The sequence below is a fragment of the Vipera ursinii genome (assembly GCF_947247035.1).
Source record: "Vipera ursinii genome assembly, chromosome: 4".
NCBI classification, from domain to species: domain Eukaryota; kingdom Metazoa; phylum Chordata; class Lepidosauria; order Squamata; family Viperidae; genus Vipera; species Vipera ursinii.
Window position 1 is genome coordinate 25,415,578 of NC_139514.1, and position 21,235 is coordinate 25,436,812.

Here is a 21,235-nt window from a genome sequence, read left to right on the forward strand (position 1 = left end):
ATAGAGGGTAGTAAACACAACTCAGCACTGCTGTTGCTAGCACAGCTGTTCACAAATCTGCTGCCTTAGACGTCTTGAGGGAATTTCCTGTACAGATAGTTATAAAACCATGTTATTTTCATTATAAGCAGTCAAAACTGAAACTATTTTCCAAATCATAACTCTTTAAGGCAGTGTTTCTCAACCAATATTGGCTGGGGAATTCTGGGAGCTGAAGTCCACACATTTTAAAGTTGCTAAGATTGAGAAACACTGCTTTAAGGGGTGATGTTACCCATTCTATACTGCTGGATGGGACATTACATGGTGGGCATGAGGTGAGCAATAATTCCTGTCCTCCTTTTAAAACTGGAAACTTGCATTGCTAGCACTTCATTAATTGCTTCACACATTAGATCTTTTTCCGACAACATGTCTTCAGCGCCAGCACCAAGTCAACTTGTAACTTTAAAATGTGCCAGGTTTGGCTGCTGGTTGGTTCTTTTTCTTTTTTAAAAAAATGTTACTGGTAGTACAGTTTTTGATCTGCAGACAAAAGTAAAGGAAATTGTTGTGAGAGATAATACTGGAAAAATTCAAATTATTGATAATACAGTATGTACAACCTCAATAAAATATGATTAAATGAGCAATGAAATAGCACATGCTAATCTGAAAAAAGACTAAGGAAATGCCTAGCTACCAAGAAAATGGCATTAAAACATAATAAAAGTTGTATTGGGGCTAATTCCTTTATCTACAAGTAGATAAACAATTAGCAGCATAATTATCTCCTTTGTGCCTAGTTAATCTGATAGAAATTATTGGGGGTTTTTAGATTTGTATTCTCTGTGAATTATATTTCTCTTTTTCTAATTCAAGATCCCAGATGCTTATTTTATTAGAGATCCTCATACTTTCCTCCTTACAAAGGACTTCATTAAGGTATATGTTGTGTTTAGTGCAGAGAATTCTCACAAGGTCTTAAGCTGCATGTCCTCACAGGTTAACATTTTCACATGCATTTCCAGCTACTTGAAATAGCAATGATTAGTGGAGTAACTGAAGCATGCTTGAAAGAACCAACACCTGTCTACAAAATACTAACACTTGGATGAGTCTGCAGCCTGGGAGAAGAGCACCCAGTGAATTTTCTGGACTTTTTTTCATGGCTGACTTGGGATATGCTTGTATTGTCAAGGAGTGTGTTGACCTATATTTTTGATGCACATTGATTATGACAAGCACTCTGCTTTCCCTGCAGGCCATGGAGGCACAGATACAGAACTTTGGACAGACGCCATCTCAGTTGCTTATCGAGCCACATCCTCCTCGGAGCTCTGCTATGCACCTGGTGAGATAAAACTGCTTGTAGGGATTTATTTCCTCTGAATCCAAGAATCCTTTATTGGTCATAAATGCCCATTTAAGTAACACTTTCTCTTTATGTGTTCTGACTTCCCTACAAATTCAGATTTTCTGTATGTGTGTTTCTGTGTACATGAAATAGTATGCTGAAAGAGAGGGAGAACTAGGACAATTACTAAGTGATTTATCAAATATTTGATTCTTTAAATCAGCTTTTACTATAGTAAATATGCTTGAGATTAATAATATGTTGGGAAATTTAAAAAGCCTATATTGTTATGGTAAAAACATTCCATGGTAGATTATTGCAGAAACCATTGCTAAAGAAATTATTTATGTGATTCATGAATGCTGGCTAGGTATCCAAAATGAGGAATTATAGTTAATATCCTGCTGTCTTTCCAGAGAGGAGATACTGAATACTTGTTTGAATTCTAATTAGAAATTATAACATAATTTTAGCTCATTTTTCTGTATTTATTTCAGAGGAATGTAAATATATGTATGGTTCAAGTAAACTGGAAAGATTTATACTGTATTTCATTCCTTTTTTTGTTCCTATTTTAAACCTCTAACTTTTGAGGATTGTCTATAAAGATTTTAGTGGAAGTTGAGAACGTTTTTTAAATGGTTCTACTTCAATTGTCATTAAATATTAAGGGCAAAATTGTTTAGGCAACACCTTTTCTTGCAATTGATTATATTTTCATTTGTTACATTTATATGCCACTTTTTCCCAAGAAGCAAAAGGCAATGTATGTAGCATTCATTCCTCCCATTTTAATTTCAAATCAATAGTCCACTAAAACAGGTTGTATTGAATAACAGTTCAAATTCGCCCTGAGAGTTTCTATAGCTGCAGATGGATATGAACCTGGGTCCCCATTCATAGTCCAAGAGTAGCAAAAAGATACAGAGAGTTCCCAACTTACAACCAGTTACTTTATGTGTGTTCAAAGTTATGACATATCCCTCAAAAAGTATTTAAGACTTGGATTCAAATTTCCAACAGCTGGCACACATATACCCTTGTGGTCATGTGACTATATTTTGAGTGATCGGCAACTGGCCTGCATTTATGGCTGATTGCAGTATCCCATGATCATGTAACTGCAATTTACAATATCTTTGTCAAAAAAATCAGTGTTTGTTTTGGTTCCTAGAAAATAATTACCCATTGTGAACAATGGTTTTGCTTAACAGCCATGGTGTTTGCTTAATAGCCACTACATTTGCTTTATGACTCCATATTTTTTTCATGACTGCCACAGAAAAGGTCATAAAATCAGGCAAGTTCACATGGTGACCCACTTAACAATCAAAACGACTTATGACATAATTGTGGGCTCAATTACAGTCCTAAATTGAAGACCACCTGTGTTCTTTAAAATATGGGAAAGAAAATGATTAAAGCCTTAAGGGATAACAAGATCATAGTAAGTAAAATATATTCTCATAACACTTCTAGAATATTCTGGAAATTATTTTAATCTGTGATGAATAGTATAGAATAGAATAGAATAGAATAGAATAGAATAGAATAGAATAGAATAGAATAGAATAGAATAGAATAGAATAGAATAGAATAGAATAGAATAGAATAACTGGATGGGACCTTGGAGGTCTTCTAGTCCATCCCCCTGCTCAAGCAGGAAAGCCTATACCGTCAGACAGATGAATGTGATCTACTTTGTCAAATGCCTTACTGAAATCTAAGTAGACTACATCCACTGCGTTTTGCTGGTCTACTAGTTTAGTCATTTTATCGAATAATGAGATAAGATTGGTTTGGCATGATCTGTTTTTAACAAACCCATGCTGGCTACTAGTTATGACTTTGTTTGCTTCTAGTTGTTTGCAGATCTGTTTTCTTGATTATCTTTTACCTAAGAAGTACATAGGGAGGGACAGGACCCTTGCTTTTTTAATGTATTGCTTTTCCAAAAGAACAATCATGCAGATCACATCCTACGTTATTTTTAAGGATATTGGAATAGATTGGAAGTAAATAACCTTTTAGACTTATTAAATCCATTGACAATTACACTCACATGTGATAACAAATATGGCATATGTAGCAGTTTAGTTTTTCCCTTTTGGCAAGATGATAAAGAGAAATTTAAAGCCATCCAGTTACAAACAATCTGACATAACATATGGATCAATAATTGAAATAGGTTTGGTTGCTGTAATAGATTACCATTATCAAAAGAGCTAGAGAAATGCTTCTTCTGGAATTTTCAGCATCTTACCACTTCACTGATTATTTGATATGCTAGAGCAGGAGTGTCAAATGGCAGCCTGCAGTCCGGATGCATCATGCACAGACCACGCCCACCCCCACTCCGCAAAGGCAAAAAAAGTCATGATACATCACAGTACATCACATGACGCGATCAAGTTTGACACCCGTGTGCTAGAGCAATTTAGCAGCTTGCGATTTGGGGCAGAATATTGTGATGGTTCTATGCCTCCTTACAGAAACACTAACACAGAATGTCAATAGAATCTTTCTGTTCTTCCTATGGTGAACATGCTTTGATGTAATAGAGTGCCTTGGTGTTCAGTATCTCTGTGAAATTGCTAGTGATGATCATCTGCAAATGTGGGAGCATGATCTCATTATCCATTTTGATTACATTGAGCACTTTGTTTCCATTGAATCAGGCAGTGTGATTGAAGTATTTGTGGTCTTCAGTGTAGTAGTAGTACTTTTAAATGCAGAAGTGGCAAGTCAATCCATATTTTTCAATGCAATAAAATATTCAAAATCTTCAGAGAGTCCACTTCAATGAATAGGGTGTGTAGACTCCTAGGTTCTGTTCCTTACCTCTGACTTTTTCATTAACATTTCTCATTCAGTTCTTTGTGATTCCTGTTACCTTTATTGTGCTGTGCGACACAAGGCTTGACATTTAGCTTGTGAATTTCTATTACTTCTCCCCGGGTCTTCTAACATGAGCTTTAAAATCAGTTAGGATCTCCCAGTTTGTAGTTCTACTAATAGATTTGGTTCACAGTATTGTGGCCAATAGTAAGATCTTTTCAGCTATGGTGTCTCCTTCTTTAGGGAAGTTACCTGCCCTGTGCTGTGTTCTACTAGACAACTACTGAAGACATACATGTTCACTCAAGCATTGTAATATGACGAGCGCTGCATGACTAGATTGCTTTTTAGGTTACAGTACAATTCCTCATTCTATTCCACATCACTAAAAATCATCAGGATAATATTAGATAACAGTAATACATTTTATTTATTAAGGAGAGTGTATTCCATGGTTTTGCCATTTTAAACTTAGCTTAGTATTTCTTCTTACTGTTAATGCCATTACATTTAGTTTTGCTATTGGCTTTTATAGAGCTCCTAACTCAATTCCTCCAGTTTATGTTTCTTCAGCTTGTGTATTGTATGAGCCTAATGAAGACTAAACTACTGCTTCTGTTTGACAACTTTACTGTATAAACAACTGTAAGCATTTTAGTGAGATTTTCTATTTGTTAATGTTAACTATATCATCAGATGCCCTATAATAATAAATTAATGGACATTTTCCATGATTTTTCCATATTTGCCTTACTATAATTCACCAGTAACCAGTTCTCTAATTTTGCTGTCTTGTATTTGTAGTGGTAGCTATATAAATAACATTTTTCTCCTGGATGTGTAAGTACTTCCTGACTCTCTTAACCTTATTTTCCCCTCAGACCTTCTCACTAATTGTGTTATTCTTTCTGTTTTCTTCTGTTCTCTTTCCTTTTCTACTCAACAGTGTTTCCTTCCACAGAGTCCACTTATGTTTAAAGATCAGATGCAGCAAGATGTTATAATGGTGCTCAAATTTCCATCAAATTCTCCTGTCACACATGTGGCAGCCAATACACTCCCCCACCTTACAATTCCTGCAGTGGTAACTGTGACTTGCAGCCGGCTTTTTGCAGTGAATAGATGGCACAATACAGTAGGTATGTGTTTCAAGATGGATTTTGTGATGAGTTTGTACAGTTAGGGATGGGCTTGTATTAAACGTTATTACCCAAATAAATGTAAATATTTATTTTCAAATGTAAATAAATCCAAGAAGATGTTTAAAAAGGTTTTTTATAACTTAATCCACCTCTGTAGATATCATTGGAGAAATTAAATGCCACTTCAAAACACACAGAGATACACACCACATATACACAAATATATACACACCCCTAAATAATCTGCCTGATATTTTTTTGAATGCTTGTTTATATTCTCCCAATTTAAGTAGCAATTATTCCATTGGATTGCATGTGGATAATAGTGAATTGCTAGGGCCAAGCTAGATATATATTCACTAGGGTTTTTTTATTCATTAAAGTATGCAACAGAGGGAAGAGAGTGATTTTTTTAAGATCAAGAGAGAGGTATTGATACAAACAGCTGACCTCTCACTTTGTCAGAGTTTCTTTAGTCATTTTGCTTTCCTATTGGTGCAGTCCCTATGTGAGAACATGGCAAGAGGAAAGCACTGGGATTTACTGGAGTGGTGGAAAGATTTAGCTGCAATCACTTCCATTATACACACTCCTTTCTGATATCTACACATTAGATATGCACATATTCTACTTAATGCATTAAAAATGTGGTAATAAACATGCCAGTCTCCATCTAATTTCATTCAGACACAAATGAAAACTTATAGGAAACAAACCATAATAAACAAAGGAAATGAATAGGAAATTGAGAAAAGAATAGACTGACAATACAGATTTAGGAATATGTACACTGTAGAGAAATAGTTAAAGAGATGTGCAGCAAAATGGGCAAGGAATCCAAACTTCTACATCTGAAACAAATGCCCTCATAATATGTCTTATTCAGGGACCATCACATATCCCTTTGCTATCTTGTTGTAAATGTATATTAAATTGTAATTCTGATATGTGAAAACAAAATGTTTACTACAACAGGTTCAAATATCGTCCCTTGAGCAAAGCCAGGTTGATAGTAACATCAGCCCACTTTAACTCCCTGGGTTAGAGACCCCAGGAGTTGTTTTTCTTTAGGTTGTGAAGACTTGCTCTTTCTAAGGTCTTGATGAATATGTACAATATCAGAATCTTTTCCAGCAAAATTATACATTCATTCAATCATTCATGCATACATACATACATACACAAACACCCACCCACAGAGAGAGAGATTTTCAATATAGTAAAAATATACAAAATGAACAATTATTAATTATTGTTTTAGTGTTTTCCCCATCCTCTTTTTCTTGTTTAATTCCAAAATCAATTCAATAGTTTCTTCCTTCAAAAAAAGACCAGGCTTCCAGTCTTACAAAAAAACAACAAACACCAAAACTCCTTGTCATTTTCTAATGTGGAAAGCAAGAAAGAGGAAAATATTAGGAATCCCAAACCTAATTTTATATAGCCATTATTGACATTTCTTTTCTGTTCCTTAGGCCTCAGAGGAGCACCAGGATATTCTCTAGATCAAGCTCATCACCTTCCTATTGAAATGGATCCATTGATTGGTATGTTATGTTAGATAAAAAATAAATAAGAATTTAGTATATAATATGTTCATAAATTAGAAGAATTCAAAATAGAGAAAAATAGTTACAGTCACTAATTTTACACTATGAAATATACATTATGTTAGGGAAAAATTGCTTGCAAAGTAGTGTGTATTAGAAAAACTTTGGCCGTTATTTGAGACTTGACAGATGGGATTGAAGGTATAGTACAGGGGTAGGCAACCTTGGCTCTTTTATGACTTGTGGACTTCAACTCCCAGAATTCCTGAGCCAGGAGTCATAAAAGAGCCAAGGTTGCCTACCCCTGGTATAGTAAGTCTACTGTGATGCCTGAATTAGCATGTTCACTCACATGCAAAGTTTATTTTCATGATATAAAGTTTCTGAAAGAATTTGCTTTTTCTTATTCTGCACAGCCAATAACTCTGGTGTGAATAAACGGCAGATCACAGATCTTGTGGATCAAAGCATTCAAATCAATGCTCATTGTTTCGTGGTCACAGCAGATAATCGCTACATTCTTATCTGTGGTTTCTGGGACAAGAGCTTTCGAGTTTATTCAACAGAAACAGGTGGAATTTTCACATGGAATTTTATTCATTTTCTTACATCATTTACAGCATGACAAAATAGAGAATTATTTTTAAATTAAATAAAGTAATATAGAAAATGCTTTTTTCACATCAGAGAAGGAATTGAAATAAGGATGAGTAACTGTTACAAATCCCGAAAGCTAATTTAAAAATCTTTGAAATCTGTTTCAAATTTTGGAGACTTTTGCCCTCCACTATCATCCAGCCTAAGTATAAATTTGTAACCACGTTTTAGGTGCCTCAGATATTTTGCAATATCTTTTGAGAGAATACTCATTTAGGATGTTCTGGTGAAGGTGGAGTTTAATGTTTTCCCCCTTTAGGATAGGGATGAATCTGTTATTTACTAACAGCAGATTCCTTTACTACTTAAATCCCCTCCAAAATTATTTAAATTTTCAAGGGATTTTAAACTATTCAGAATTCCAGTGGTGGCAGCTGCAATGAGAATTCTCAGGCCTACAATCCAGCAGCTGCCTTGGATGTGATGGTTTTGTGACAGGAAGAGATCAGGAGGGTAAAAATTGTAACTCCAATCATACAACAAATACTTTGCATAGAGAAGGTCACAGATTCCGTTCCTAGCATTTCCAGCGAAGAATGATCACTTGTAGGTGAAAGGCAAGATATCTGTTTGAGGCTCTGGAGAGCCATTACCATTCAAGAGTGGACAGTTTTCTATGTTTCTCTGATGAACAACAAGTCAATGTTATATCACCTTGACACCTGGGAATGCAGAAACCTCTTCAGCCTTTAGGATACAGAATGAGAACTCTAGAGGGAACAGCTTTTTTTTTTTACATTTATACATGTTAAAGCTACAGAGCGTTTAGTGCAAATTACCTGGCATCTATTGGCTGAAATGCCATATCATATGTCAAAGCAGTAATAACACATCTGCATGGAGATTAGATGCAGCCTGCATACAACTTGTTCATACTGAATACCTTATTGCCTGCTGTCTGGCTACCTGTTTTGTAGTCCATTGCTGAAAATGTCTTTTATTTGTGCTTTGTTTTTAAATTTGTTTGGTAGCTGCAATTTGTATTCATCATGCACTGCAGCACAGGAAAAAAAAATCAGTCAAGCAACCTCTCTTTGTTGTAGGCAAACTAACACAGATCGTATTTGGCCATTGGGATGTAGTCACTTGTCTTGCCAGATCAGAGTCTTATATTGGTGGGGACTGCTACATTGTCTCTGGCTCGCGCGATGCTACTTTGCTGTTGTGGTATTGGAGTGGCCGACATCATATCATTGGTGACAACCCAAATAGCAGTAAGTTATTAGCATTTTTTAATCTATTTATGTAATGTTTATTTTATATTTTCAATTCTGTCTGTACAGAATTGTATAGCCATCTTTGCCATCTTCTCCCTCATGGGCCCCTATCCCATTTTTTTCTCCAGGAAAGCCTGTGGAGACACTTCATCATTTATGGGCTTCATAATTTACTGAAAAATTATTTTTTTAACAGAGTTATAGAATGAAATATTGTCAGAATATCTACAATTCTTGTACTTTACTGGAGTTTATTTTGTAAGGAAAATGAAAATGAGGGGTATAAGATAGGTTAAATCCAATTAGTTAACATCTTTAAAATGAATTTCTAGGAAGATATGGATGATATTTTTCAGAAAAGGATTAGGTTCACAAAAGCTGTCATCTGGAGATATAGATAAGATATTTTATATTACAGAACATAAGGAGATAAGGAACTCAAGAGAAAAATGTCAGGTTATGGTAATTATGTGGGATAGGTGTTTGACTTTCTAATGATCTTTTAAGCTGAAAGATAGTTAATTATCAATTTCAGCTTCAGTGCATCCAATTATCAAAAGGAACTTCAGTTGTTTCAGAAAATCCCATACAGCAGGATCACATCTTTTTTTTTTCATCAACATCACTAATCATACATCTCATATGCTACATTCATCTTCATATAAACATGCTTGCATTCACTTCATCACTCTCTGGTGTTACTTATTAATAAATTGACTAAGTAAGCTGAAAAGTACCATGTAGCCCTTACTAGTTCTCATACCTAAATATACATATTTAAGTGCTTTAATATACTCCTAATAACCATCTAACATTGCCTCATACCATATTGGTACATTGATCTGCATAAAATTCTATCTAATCTATTTTTAATGCTTCCAAATATATGGTAGAAAAGGGATTGTTTTGAAAGTGATAGTTAACAAATTAAACATTCTGACTAAATAATCCATTGTATAAAAAAAATACAGCACTCTCCTGCTTGTTACTACATCTGGAGGGAGATGAAGTTATGCATGGCTTCCAAGATGTATGGTCCAATCAGGATTTTCTGTTGGCTATTACACTACTTAAAAATCTCTTAGAAGTTAAGCTCTAGACTAAGAAACGTGCTGTTCAGATTTTCACTAGCATTCCTGCATTAGTCTTTTCAGTTAGTATTCAGACTGCAGCCTCTACAGAAAACACATTCTGGATTTATAGTTGGAGAAAATTGTTTAATTAAACTTTAACTTTTTTTAACTTGAAAAATCCTCTCTTAGTTGTGCATAGGTTTATATAGTTCGTTCTGTAACTCAGCTTATAAAACTGGCTACTTGCTATTTTTTCATTTGTAAGTTAGGTTGCTTAAGTTGTTTTTTTTTTCTAATGACACTGGGTGGAAGGGAGGGAGGGTTGTTTTTCCTGAAATGGATACAAATCCAGAAACTAATTCAGAAATGATAAAAATTAATTTGTGCATCTTAATTAGAACCAGCTGACTGGGGGGAAAAATGAGCCAGCAGCTAGTGTTAAGAGATGATTGAATTTTTTGTCATGTAGGTATAGTGGACTTGGCTGCTTATCCTCCTGAGTCCATCTGTGCAATATATTGCATTCAGTCTTTGACTGGTTTCTTCTTTAAAACAATCAATGCTATTCCTGTCATGTCCCCCGTCCCCCCCCACCTGAAATTTCATTGATCCTGGGACTTGACATTTCTCATTATATAGCAGCAGGTTGCCAGAGGTGTGAGTTGCTTTTCCTGGCCATGTTTGCATTGAGCACTGTATGAACACATTGTGTCAGCTGGCCCAACCCTCAGTTTGTGGACCAATTATAGTAAATAGCCCTTAAAGGCACTAAAGTACATTTTGTCTCACTTGACACATTTTACATATACTTAAAGAGAATGTTCAGTATCCATTAAATGAGTGTGGTAAACTGTCTGTACGCTAAACATACTAAATGTCTCTATAAAGAGATACTGATTGTTTAGATGTCAGTTTATATCAGTAAGCATCCAGAATTATATTTCCCAAAATCTAGAGATACCTAGTGGGAAAAATATTGCAGTTAAAGCTGCTAATGTCTCTATTATCAAGCTTCTCATCTACATTCACATAGATATATCCACTTTATTTGATGTCTGCATCAGTTGTACTTCTTGTTTCTACCTACAGATATAAATATTGGGTGCAATTTGGTGATTTAACTATATTACATGGTTATATCTAATCTCTCCTTGGAGCTTGTACAAAATATATGATTCTAATCTTCACCCAATAGCATGGGAAAGAACGAATGCTGTGCACATAGCCATCTGAGTCTATAGTGCCTAGTAAAGCACAGGGATTTAAGAATCATTATAAAGATGTTAAGGAATTACCAGAACCCAAGCCGGTGTAAACTTAGTTGACACAGTGGTTTATCGCAGTAAAAGACTACATGCTTATAACCAGAAATAAAAGAGTATTCCCAACACTCCTTGCTACTTATTATTTCAAAAAAATCCTTCCAGATTACATATGCCTCCTGGTTGACATGAGCAATAAGATGTTGTCTTACAAGTTAGACTTTAATAGAGATCCAGCTTACATAAAATATGAGCATGCTTGAGATAAAACTGAGTTTTGTTTGCCCTTTGTGTCTTTTTCAAGCCAAAAGAAAGAAGAAAAACATAATAGTTCTCAGTTAAAGTATTGTGACCTTGTGGAGCAGAGTTGATAAATATCTGCAGATGGTGCAGACTTAATTATGAATGAAAAGGCTAAAATGAGATCACACAGTATGAAGTAATGTCATTTATGTTTTGGATGCATATGAAGCTATGAATTTATTATTTGCATGATATTTTCCAATGAATTGTGATAATGAAAGAATTAGGAATAGGTTTGGAGGGAAATTCCTGGAGTCTTGGAGATGGGCAGTAGAAGAATAGAAAAAACAGACAAAGTGTGTAATGATCAGCATAAAATCTGGCTTGGGGAATGGATGAATTATTTTGTAAGACAAAGGTGCAAACGAGATGACAAAATTCAGAAAAAATAGACTCTTTGAAGACTCAAGAATGATTGAGAATATAGGTGATTATGAAAAATTAATAGACTATGCCTTTTAAGATGCTTTGTCCACTATTTAGGATACAGTTATCAACTGTATCAACTGTATTTCATATTGCTGGCAATATGAAATCAATCAATGCTCTTTCATTGGTTTAGTTAGTAGCTTTGTTGTAGAGAAAAATGAATAATGCAAAATAACATTTCTAGGAAGCTGCACTTTGGGTTTTGATACTCAGGATATTTTATTGATGCTCATTTTGCAATATTATGCAATATTATTACTACCTCTTCAGATAGGAAAGCAATCCTGCCATAGATTAGATGCTTTGATCTCTTCCATTTTTCAACTATTAACTATAATTAATAATTATTAATTATTGCACTGATGATAGTGTATGACACTTATCAAGAAAATAAAAAAATGTTTATAATTCACATGAAATATTAATTTGTAAGAAAATATGAAGAAATAGGATGAAATGGTTAGACAATATTTCTCTTTTATACAAGAAACTCTCTACTATTATTGCATATTATGTCTTTTGTGAGAAACAAAAGCTACCATCTTATTTATTACTACATTTATTACTACACTGAGAAAGCTCATTTTACCATTTTGCCCTAAAGTGATTTAACTACAGAAATGTAAAACTACTACGTTGGGGAAATTACTGTGAGTTCAAGCTGACAGTGTTTCAATTCACAGCGTCAAGGTTCAGCTGCAGATCCCTTAGTATCTTAGCCTTTAATCTTTCACTGCATCTATCAGTAGTGCCATTAGAGTGAGAGAATTTTGTTAGATTTTGAATGATTGCTACAGTCCCTAATGGTCCATTTTTTTGCAATGAAATGTGGTATGTGAAATTCTTTTTCCCATTTAGCAGGTTTGCTGAAATAATATAATGCTGATTAAACTGTTATTTTCTTTCATTTGCTGCAAAGAGTGAAGTGATATTTACTGTTACTGCCAAGCCTCAGCTGATTCTAACTATATTACAGTTAGGACATGTCTAAAAATCTGCTTTCAGAGACAATACCAAATAAAGAATAACAGTATGGATTCACTGTAATTATAGTTAACCTGCAGTTGAGTGTATTAAGCTTGATACTTCGGAATTATGTGTAATGTAAGATAATAGTTCCTTTTTCCCTTCTCCCCTTTCTTGTCAACTCTCATGAAAAACTCTTGAGGTTTTTCCAGAGTTAAGTCAGGTAATTCACACTTGAGAATAGCAATTTCAAAATGAGAATATTGTAAAATAAGTTCAAGCCCTCTGCCAGCTGTAGTTTAGCATCCTCTAGAAATTTAGTCAAACCCCTTCACCTCCTGATACATTTCCTTTAGAGCACTTTGGGCTGGAAAAATTGCTGACTTTTAAACTTTCATTCTGTGTAGAATGTAACATGCTTTTGAAACTGCAGTCATATATTGCAACAGGCACTTATGAAAGGATATAAAAATCATTTAGAGAATTAAATAATTTGCTTATATAGTTTGTACTTGATAGCTTCACCTCCTACATTCCTTCAATACAGACAAATTTATAAAATATTAAGTATAAATAAATAACCTATTGATATCTAAACATCCCACCCAGAAGCATAGAAAGATATATCACCGAGTTCTTCCTAGCTCTTTCTGTGTTTACTTTTCATAATATAATGCACCTGTTACTGATGTAAACATCTTTCAAGGCAGAGAAACTACCTCTAATATTATTCAGCTTTTCTTTTTCAATCCAAACATGTATATCCCAAATTTTATAGGTAGTCTGTCCTCCCCAATGTGATGTCTCCCAGATGCATTGCCATAATGGCTGGCTATTTCCTAGCCAGCATATGCACTGAAATCTAAATAATTGGTGTTGTTCAGCACTTAATTAAAAAAAATATGTTTCAGAATGTAAATATATCAGCTGTCTGTGCAAATCCAAGAAAAAACACAACTACTTCCAAGAGAAATAGTATATTTTTACATTAAAGCTGTTTCTTGTTTTGTTTTTTTATTTATTAAATTTTTATGCCACCCCTCTCCCCTGTAAGATGAATCTGGGCAGTTTTAAATTATTATCTTAAATTTCGTTGTATTTTAAGAGTATTTTATGAGCGGGAAGACTTAAAAGTTGAAATTATAAATATCAAATCCAAAGCATTACATAGCCTAATTAAAAGATTTTGTTAAAATGAAAACAAAACCCAGTCAAATATGCATACAATTATTATGACTAATGTAGACCTAATGTCTATATCAGTGTGCCATGAAGGAATATTTATGAATCAAGACATCCCTAATACTAGAGGTATTCTAAAACAGACCTCCCCCAACATAATAATAGAAATGCTCCCAAATTGAAGTTCAACCTAGTTTAATGTATATATGGTTCTTTTTTTTCTTTTTTTAGGTGACTATCCTGCTCCCAGAGCTGTTCTAACTGGTCATGATCATGAAGTTGTCTGCGTATCAGTATGTGCTGAGCTGGGACTTGTCATAAGTGGTGCTAAAGGTCAGTTGTTAAAGATTAATTTTAGTTTAAAACTTCATGCCTCAAAATAATTATTACCATCAATAGTTTATAAACAGAAAGTCCTCATTTAGCAACTGCAATTGGAACCAGCAACTAGGTGGTTAAGCTAAGTGGAAAACCACATGACTGAAACTGTGTTTATAATTTTACTTCAGCCTTCTGTTGATTTACAGTATTGGAAGTATACAACCCTAAACAGCCAGCTGAGCCCAGAAAGAAAGGGAGGTTTCCAGAACTTGACTCAGGAGGAAGCCAGTAAAAAGGCAAATACTATAGCCTTTTTTTCCTCCACTCCCCTGTCCTTTGGAATGCTCATCCTTCCTCTGGAATAATCATGAAATTGATATCTGAATTTACATTCATTGGAGAGTAAGGGACTATAAGAGAGTAAGCAGGCACACTAAGGGGAATATGCATTATTAGAAAGGAATGTGCTAGTGACAGCTGCTTGCTTAGTGCATTTGCAGCATGCCATAAACCACTTAAGAGAAACAAAAGCCTTTAGTATGAAATTGATTATCAGTTTCAGGCAGCAGCCACAAGCCAGGAGGAGGCTTCTAATCAACTAATTAAAGTCACAGCTAAGCCTGTTTACTTGCGGTTAACACTTTTTAGGGACGCTTTGCTGTGGAGAAAAGCAGCTCAGTTAAAGATAACTTAGCAATCTCTCTGCTCTCTGAGAAGGGAATAGAGAAATGGGTGAGGTACAGGACAACACATAATAACTGACTGTAATGGCAAACACATGGTGACAGAGAGGCACTGTAAAGATTGCAAACATTAGTCTCCGTTACTTTTTCATCACATCGTAACTGAAAGGTTGCTGTGAGGCAGTTGCTGGATGAGGACTGCTTTTAGCTGCAAGAGCTTATATCAAGAAATGAAATAGCCCAGACCACCAGGATGCCTCTGGTTAAAAAAAAAGCCAGCATAAACATTGTTACAAAATTCAAACCTATAGATAATTAATACTGCCAAATTTGTTGTGTGGAGCAGAATCCATTGCTTTGAAATCCTTTTTAAAAACTTGAAGTTTCCCGAATACACTGCCTACACTGAATATTACAGATTTCAATCTTTTTGAGATTGAAGTTCTCAGGCCACAAGTTCTACACTTCCAGCCTATCTGCCCGAACTCTTCCTTTGGGACCACTACATTGCTTTTGTGTTCTCCATTTTCAGTAGTAAGGCTGGCTTCTTTTTTTGACTGCCATTTCTATCCTTACTGGAACTGTTTCCTATTATGCTTTTAATATTCCTATGATAACAAATTCCCAATTCTCTTAAGCATTTCCCCCTGTAATTTATTCTGCAAATCAAAATGCATGTTGGTCAGTTTCCTCCAACATCTCCCTTACTTCCACTTCCTGAACTCTTCGATAAGATTCAGTAATTCAATTCCTATGGATTCCAGCGGTCCTATTGAAGTCTAGATTAAACAAAAAGGGTTCTGAAACAAAAATAGATATTAAAGATCTCTGATCTCTTGGAGATAATGTTAGATATTTAGAGAGACCCTTTTCATGGCCAAAAAGATGTAACTGCTTCAAAGAAGTTCTGTTTAATTTTTTCTCACTTTTTTGACATGACACATGCAGTACTTGAAGACATTGTCTTCTCACCTCTATCATGGCTTATATTACCTTTATTTTTTATTTATTGATTGATGCCATCAGGATCAACTTCAGATTTTACAAACAAGTAAAACAAACTCACAATAACATCTAAAATAATAAATAATAACCTAATCATTGCAATAAAACAAGTGTCACAAAAACAACCTGGTTTCCAGTGTTTCCAGCATGAATTCCAGTTAAGTCTCAAAGTCTCCCTAAAAAAGCTGTCTTGACAGTCTTATGAAGACATTGAAATTAGATGGGCCAGCCCTAGGAGACAGACCAGATTTGAACACAAAAGTTACAAATATTAATCAACTTGTATCATAAGGTTGTAGTAACAGACCCTTGTAAGTCTGAATGTACCTCACCACTCCCTGCCTTTATCCTAAAGAGAAATAAAGATGATCAGGTCTCAGACACTTTCTCAAATTCCATTTCTGCTTTTAGCTCAGATTTCTCTTATCTGAGCATTCCCTTGGCTACAATTCTTCTTCCTCCTCCTCAATGTTATTTTCACATCCCATTAATCCATTTCTAGATATATTGAATTTAAGCAACACTAATCACTTATAACAGAATGGAGGGCTAAAATAAGTGTTAGAGCAAATACTCTTCTTCCTAAATCCAACTAGTTCACCTTCATCTAAGTCAGTTATTTGGATAGAGTGTCTCTGCTGGCCTTTCAGCCAATTATAATTTAGTTTTCATTTCACTCAGCAGAAAGAATTAGCCATGATCATTCTAAATTATATGGTTATAGAAGCCAACTATTATCTCAATGGAACAGAAATCCCTAACCACCAGTTTTATTCCAAACCTCACCTTCCCCTGTTCTGGCCTCCTGCTGCTAAAACCTCTACTAAGAATAGATATAAGCCTATAAAGATTTCCTTAGGTATAGCAGGTGCCATGGAGATCAGATGTACTCTCCTTGATAGCTGAGTTTTTCTTCATTAGTAGAGAGATATTCTATCCCACCCTAAACCTTTCTTAATTCGTATTGAAATCATTAGGATTTAAATAATAAGAAAACTTTCTCAGAAATTGTAGTAGTATCTCTAGCTTAGTCTGTACTCAAACTATATGAATTTCCATTTCTGTAACATGCTGTCATTAATTTGTAATATACAGAAGGACCTTGTCTGGTACACACAATTACTGGAGATTTGCTGAGAGCATTAGAGGGAACAGAAAATTGTTTGTATCCACGCCTAATATCTGTGTCTAGTGAAGGCCACTGTATCATCTATTATGAACGAGGAAGATTCAGCAATTTCAGCATTAATGGAAAACTTTTGGCCCAGATGGAAATTAATGATTCAACCAGGGTAATTTTTATTTTATATTTTAATAGAAGGCATTAATGTTACTTCAGTGTCACCTGAAAAAAATTACATCTATAGAAACAACTTTTCAGCTTCAACTAAGTTAGACTTATTCTTAAAGACTATACCAAGATTTTGCTTAATACACAGTGTTTCCTGATATCTGTTCCTTAATCATCTGATCATGCTTAAAACCTTAAATAGCTTGACCTCTGTTGTCCTTTAATTATGGAAACTCAGAGGCATCAATGTGGGGTGGTGAGCTGGGAGGGTGGTAAATAATGAAACTCATGCCAGCAAAATGCAAGTGATGACCCTTTTATATGCATTTCATAATGTTCACATACTGGCTTCTGTGAAGACATCTCAACACTGTCATGAATACGGCCCCCTAAGGAACTAAATCTACCAGCAGCAACAGCAGCTCCAGGAGATTAAATGGATACATAATTCAAGCTGTTCATAGTGGTATATACTAATGCAAAAGCTGAACTGATTTGTGTAAACTTCAAAGCAAGCCTTCTTCACTTTTGCTTTTAATAATAATAATAAAAAACATTTTATTGCTCAGCATTCTGCACTTAAGGTTAGGCTTTACTACTATAAGCAAAATGTGTTAAATAATGAAGTTCTATTATGGTTGCTTCTGCTTTTGATTTTCCTGTAGGCTATTCTTCTGAGCAGTGATGGGCAGAATCTAGTTACAGGTGGTGATAATGGAGTAGTAGAAGTATGGCAGGCTTGTGACTTTAAACAGCTCTACATTTATCCTGGCTGTGATGCTGGCATTAGAGCAATGGACCTATCCCATGATCAGAGGTAAGCTGAAACCTAAAAAAAAAAAGCAATAAGGGGTGATATGCATTTAATATTTTCCTTAGCAAGTCTTCCCTTAGTTAACTACTTAGTACAAGTGGATCATTTGAATGTTAAAACATGAGTCAGTAACATTTACCAATTCAAAGCACATGTACCCACAAAAAATCATTTCAAAAATCTAGATAACATATTCTAAATTTAAATATTCTTGTAAAAGATCTCATGAGATTTTATGAACTTGTAAATTTTGATACTTTAAAGAAGTATGCTATTTTAAGAGAGGTAATTTTGGGTGGAAGAATATGCACCACTCAGTTAACAATTGAGTTCAGTTAAACAGCTAGATAGCTAAGATTTCTCCTGGTATGTTTTAGACTGTGCTTCCACTAGCTGGTACTTCAAAGAAAGCAATAATATATTGGATAGTAATCAGTGGTGGGATTCAAATACCTGAATAACCAGTTCTCTTATTTGATACAGACCTGGGCCTCCGATGCCTAGAACGGACTTTTGGAAGTGGCATCACACACTTCCGGTGAGCCTTTCTAGGCCTGGGAGGCCTCCTCTAGATCTCCGTTGCCTAGAACAGACTTCTGGAAATGGTGTCCACGCACTTCCGGTAGGCCATTTTAGGCCTGGGAGGCGTCCTCCAGGCCTCCGAGGCCTAAACTGGCCTTCCAGAAGCCAGCCGGTTCCCTGAATTCAGGTAAATTTACCTACTGGTTCTCCTGAACTGGTGTGAACCGGCTGAATCCCACCAATGATAATCTTAAAACATGGACTGCAAACTTCTAATCCTTGTTCAGCCTTAATTTTTGTGGGGGTGAGCCAGTCATTAGGACCGCAGTGTGGATAAAATGGGAAATCCATATTGAGGAAAAAGTAATTGTTTTTGTAGTCATTTTTGTTGATTTTTTTACATTTAATCCACTGCTGGAAAAGTAGAAGCAGCCATTTTCCAAAGAAAGCCCCAAATTTTAGTCATTTGTTATCTTGCAAAATAATATGGAATAACATCATAAACTCTTAGGTTTCTTAGCAGGATATTGCATTTTGCCTAGTATTTTCAAATGACTATTGACCTTCAAGCTAGCTAAGTGTAGTTTAATATGAATAATAAATATATAGATATAGATATTTACAAGCCAGATCTCTTTTTCTGTTTCAGGACTCTAATTACCGGCATGGCGTCTGGTAGCATTGTAGCTTTTAATATAGATTTTAATCGTTGGCATTATGAGCATCAGAATAGATATTAAACCAGAGTGAAGAACTGAAAGCAAAGATTACATTGAGAGCACAAGTGCTGCTGAAAGGTATCTCTGGTGGAAAAAAGAAATCTGCATTGACCTCCGTTGTACATTCCATTACACCCAGCAATAGCTGTACATTGTAGTCAGCAACCATTTTATTTTGTGTGTTTTTTCACAACTGAACACCAGCTGCTGCAGAAGCAAGCTTGTATCATGTAAATTATAATGACTTAATAGATGTTTTGGTAATTATTTCATATACTTTTGTTTACTGAGAAAAGGTAGAAGAACACATCACAAGAGACTTTTGAATATTCTGAGGAACTTGTGTCTGGCTATTATTATATGGTTTGGGCCATGACCTTAGCATCCATTTCCCATTTTCCAGCCTCTTTTCAAGCTGATCAGTTAAAAGGAAAAAAAAAACCCTACGTTTGATACTTTGTACATCAGATGCACATCTTAACTTTAAAGGGATACTTTTGTAAAAGTAAAACCTTGTATAAAAAAGAAAAACTGTTTCTTAATTTTATTGTGGAGTTACAACTTGCATGTACTTTAAGCCTGATGTCTTGAAACCACATCCACAAGTTGAACTGAAAGCTGCCCAAAGGCCTAGCTTGTATTTAAAGGTTGACACGGGGTGCCAGCTGCAATGTAGACATGGCTAGTGAGACATGGTCTGCATATTTCAGTCTAAAGCCACCCCTTCTAAATGCAGTTTTGCTCATTACATGAAGCATTTGGATATGAAGCCATTGTTTGCCATAGTTATGCATTTTAAAAAATAATTTTCCCTTAAAAAATAATAATGTGATAGACAGACAGGAGCATGGTTAAGATGCTATGCTACAGCGCTTTATGATTCCCACCAAAGCAAGATAGCTAGACTTCTAGATTCATCACATTTGGCATACTATTACATTGCAGGAAGAGAGCAACTGAGATTTTCTCTTAAATTCCTTGGAAATAAAGCTTGGTTAAAAGCAAACTTAGCTTCATTAGGGTTATTCTTTTGAATATTTTTAAAACTCATATGTTTAACATACATTTTACATCAAAGGCACTCATATTTGACAGTACTGTAATAATGACTATCAAATAATTTTCTGCACATTTTCTGAATCATGTAACATACCCAGGGGTATATACACTTCATGTTTCTTCTTTGTATATTTGGTGACTGTATTGTCATAGATGTACATATTGTGTCGGTAGGGCTATGAGGCATGTAACAGGAATGTAATTTTCTCAGACTTTACACTCACTCACAGTCATTTATTTAAAAAAAAACAACACAAGATAATGGATTCTTTGTACTGGCACTTTGGCACCAGAAACATATTATTTATTGATGTGGTTCTAATTTGTTACTCACCTTGTATTAGTAAGTTTTAGCACTAAATACCTTCTTCACTGTTGTTTGTATTAATAAGATTCTGAAATCATGGGGAATCAATGTAATAATTAAGTTATTCATCATTGGTCTGTAAGCAATATCTTGAGTTTGTAGCTTAGAACTGGGAGAATACTGAACATCTGGAAGATAAGTTCATTTCATCTCAAGATCATGGTGAAATATTTTGGCTATATAAATTCCTTAAGCTATTGTAACCATGTTTTATTGCAAAAATGTAAAATATGCCAGATGTGCGTGAGTTGGAAATCAAAAAAGAAAAATAAAATATGCAAAGAATTCATGAATTGTTTCTTATTTTATCAAACCCTGAGTCAAAGGTTATTTTAAAATTAAAAAAACATTTTATAATGATTTATAAACATTAGAAAAACATAATTTTCTCTTGCAATGCCTACTCATATATTAATTTCCCAATCTTTTATGTTGTAAGCTATACATTCATAATTAAGGGTATAATAGTAATAATATTCATCTGGATGACATCAGGGTA

General features: G+C 34.8%; 1 protein-coding gene across 3 annotated transcripts in view; it reads left to right on the top strand.

Annotated features, from left to right (window-relative positions):
- Window positions 1-21,013, top strand: part of NBEA (neurobeachin) — a 372,004-nt gene extending 350,991 nt beyond the window's left edge. For all 3 annotated transcript variants that reach the window (XM_083361881.1, XM_083361879.1, XM_083361880.1), the window contains 9 exons: window positions 1,244-1,333; window positions 5,121-5,313; window positions 6,792-6,863; window positions 7,283-7,438; window positions 8,567-8,737; window positions 14,187-14,288; window positions 17,060-17,256; window positions 17,921-18,072; window positions 19,241-21,013. In XM_083361881.1, coding sequence (XP_083218007.1) covers window positions 1,244-1,333; window positions 5,121-5,313; window positions 6,792-6,863; window positions 7,283-7,438; window positions 8,567-8,737; window positions 14,187-14,288; window positions 17,060-17,256; window positions 17,921-18,072; window positions 19,241-19,331 — 1,224 coding nt within the window. In that variant the 3' untranslated portion in view covers window positions 19,332-21,013. The remainder of the gene's footprint in view (window positions 1-1,243; window positions 1,334-5,120; window positions 5,314-6,791; window positions 6,864-7,282; window positions 7,439-8,566; window positions 8,738-14,186; window positions 14,289-17,059; window positions 17,257-17,920; window positions 18,073-19,240) is intronic.
- Window positions 21,014-21,235: the final 222 nt, after the last annotated feature.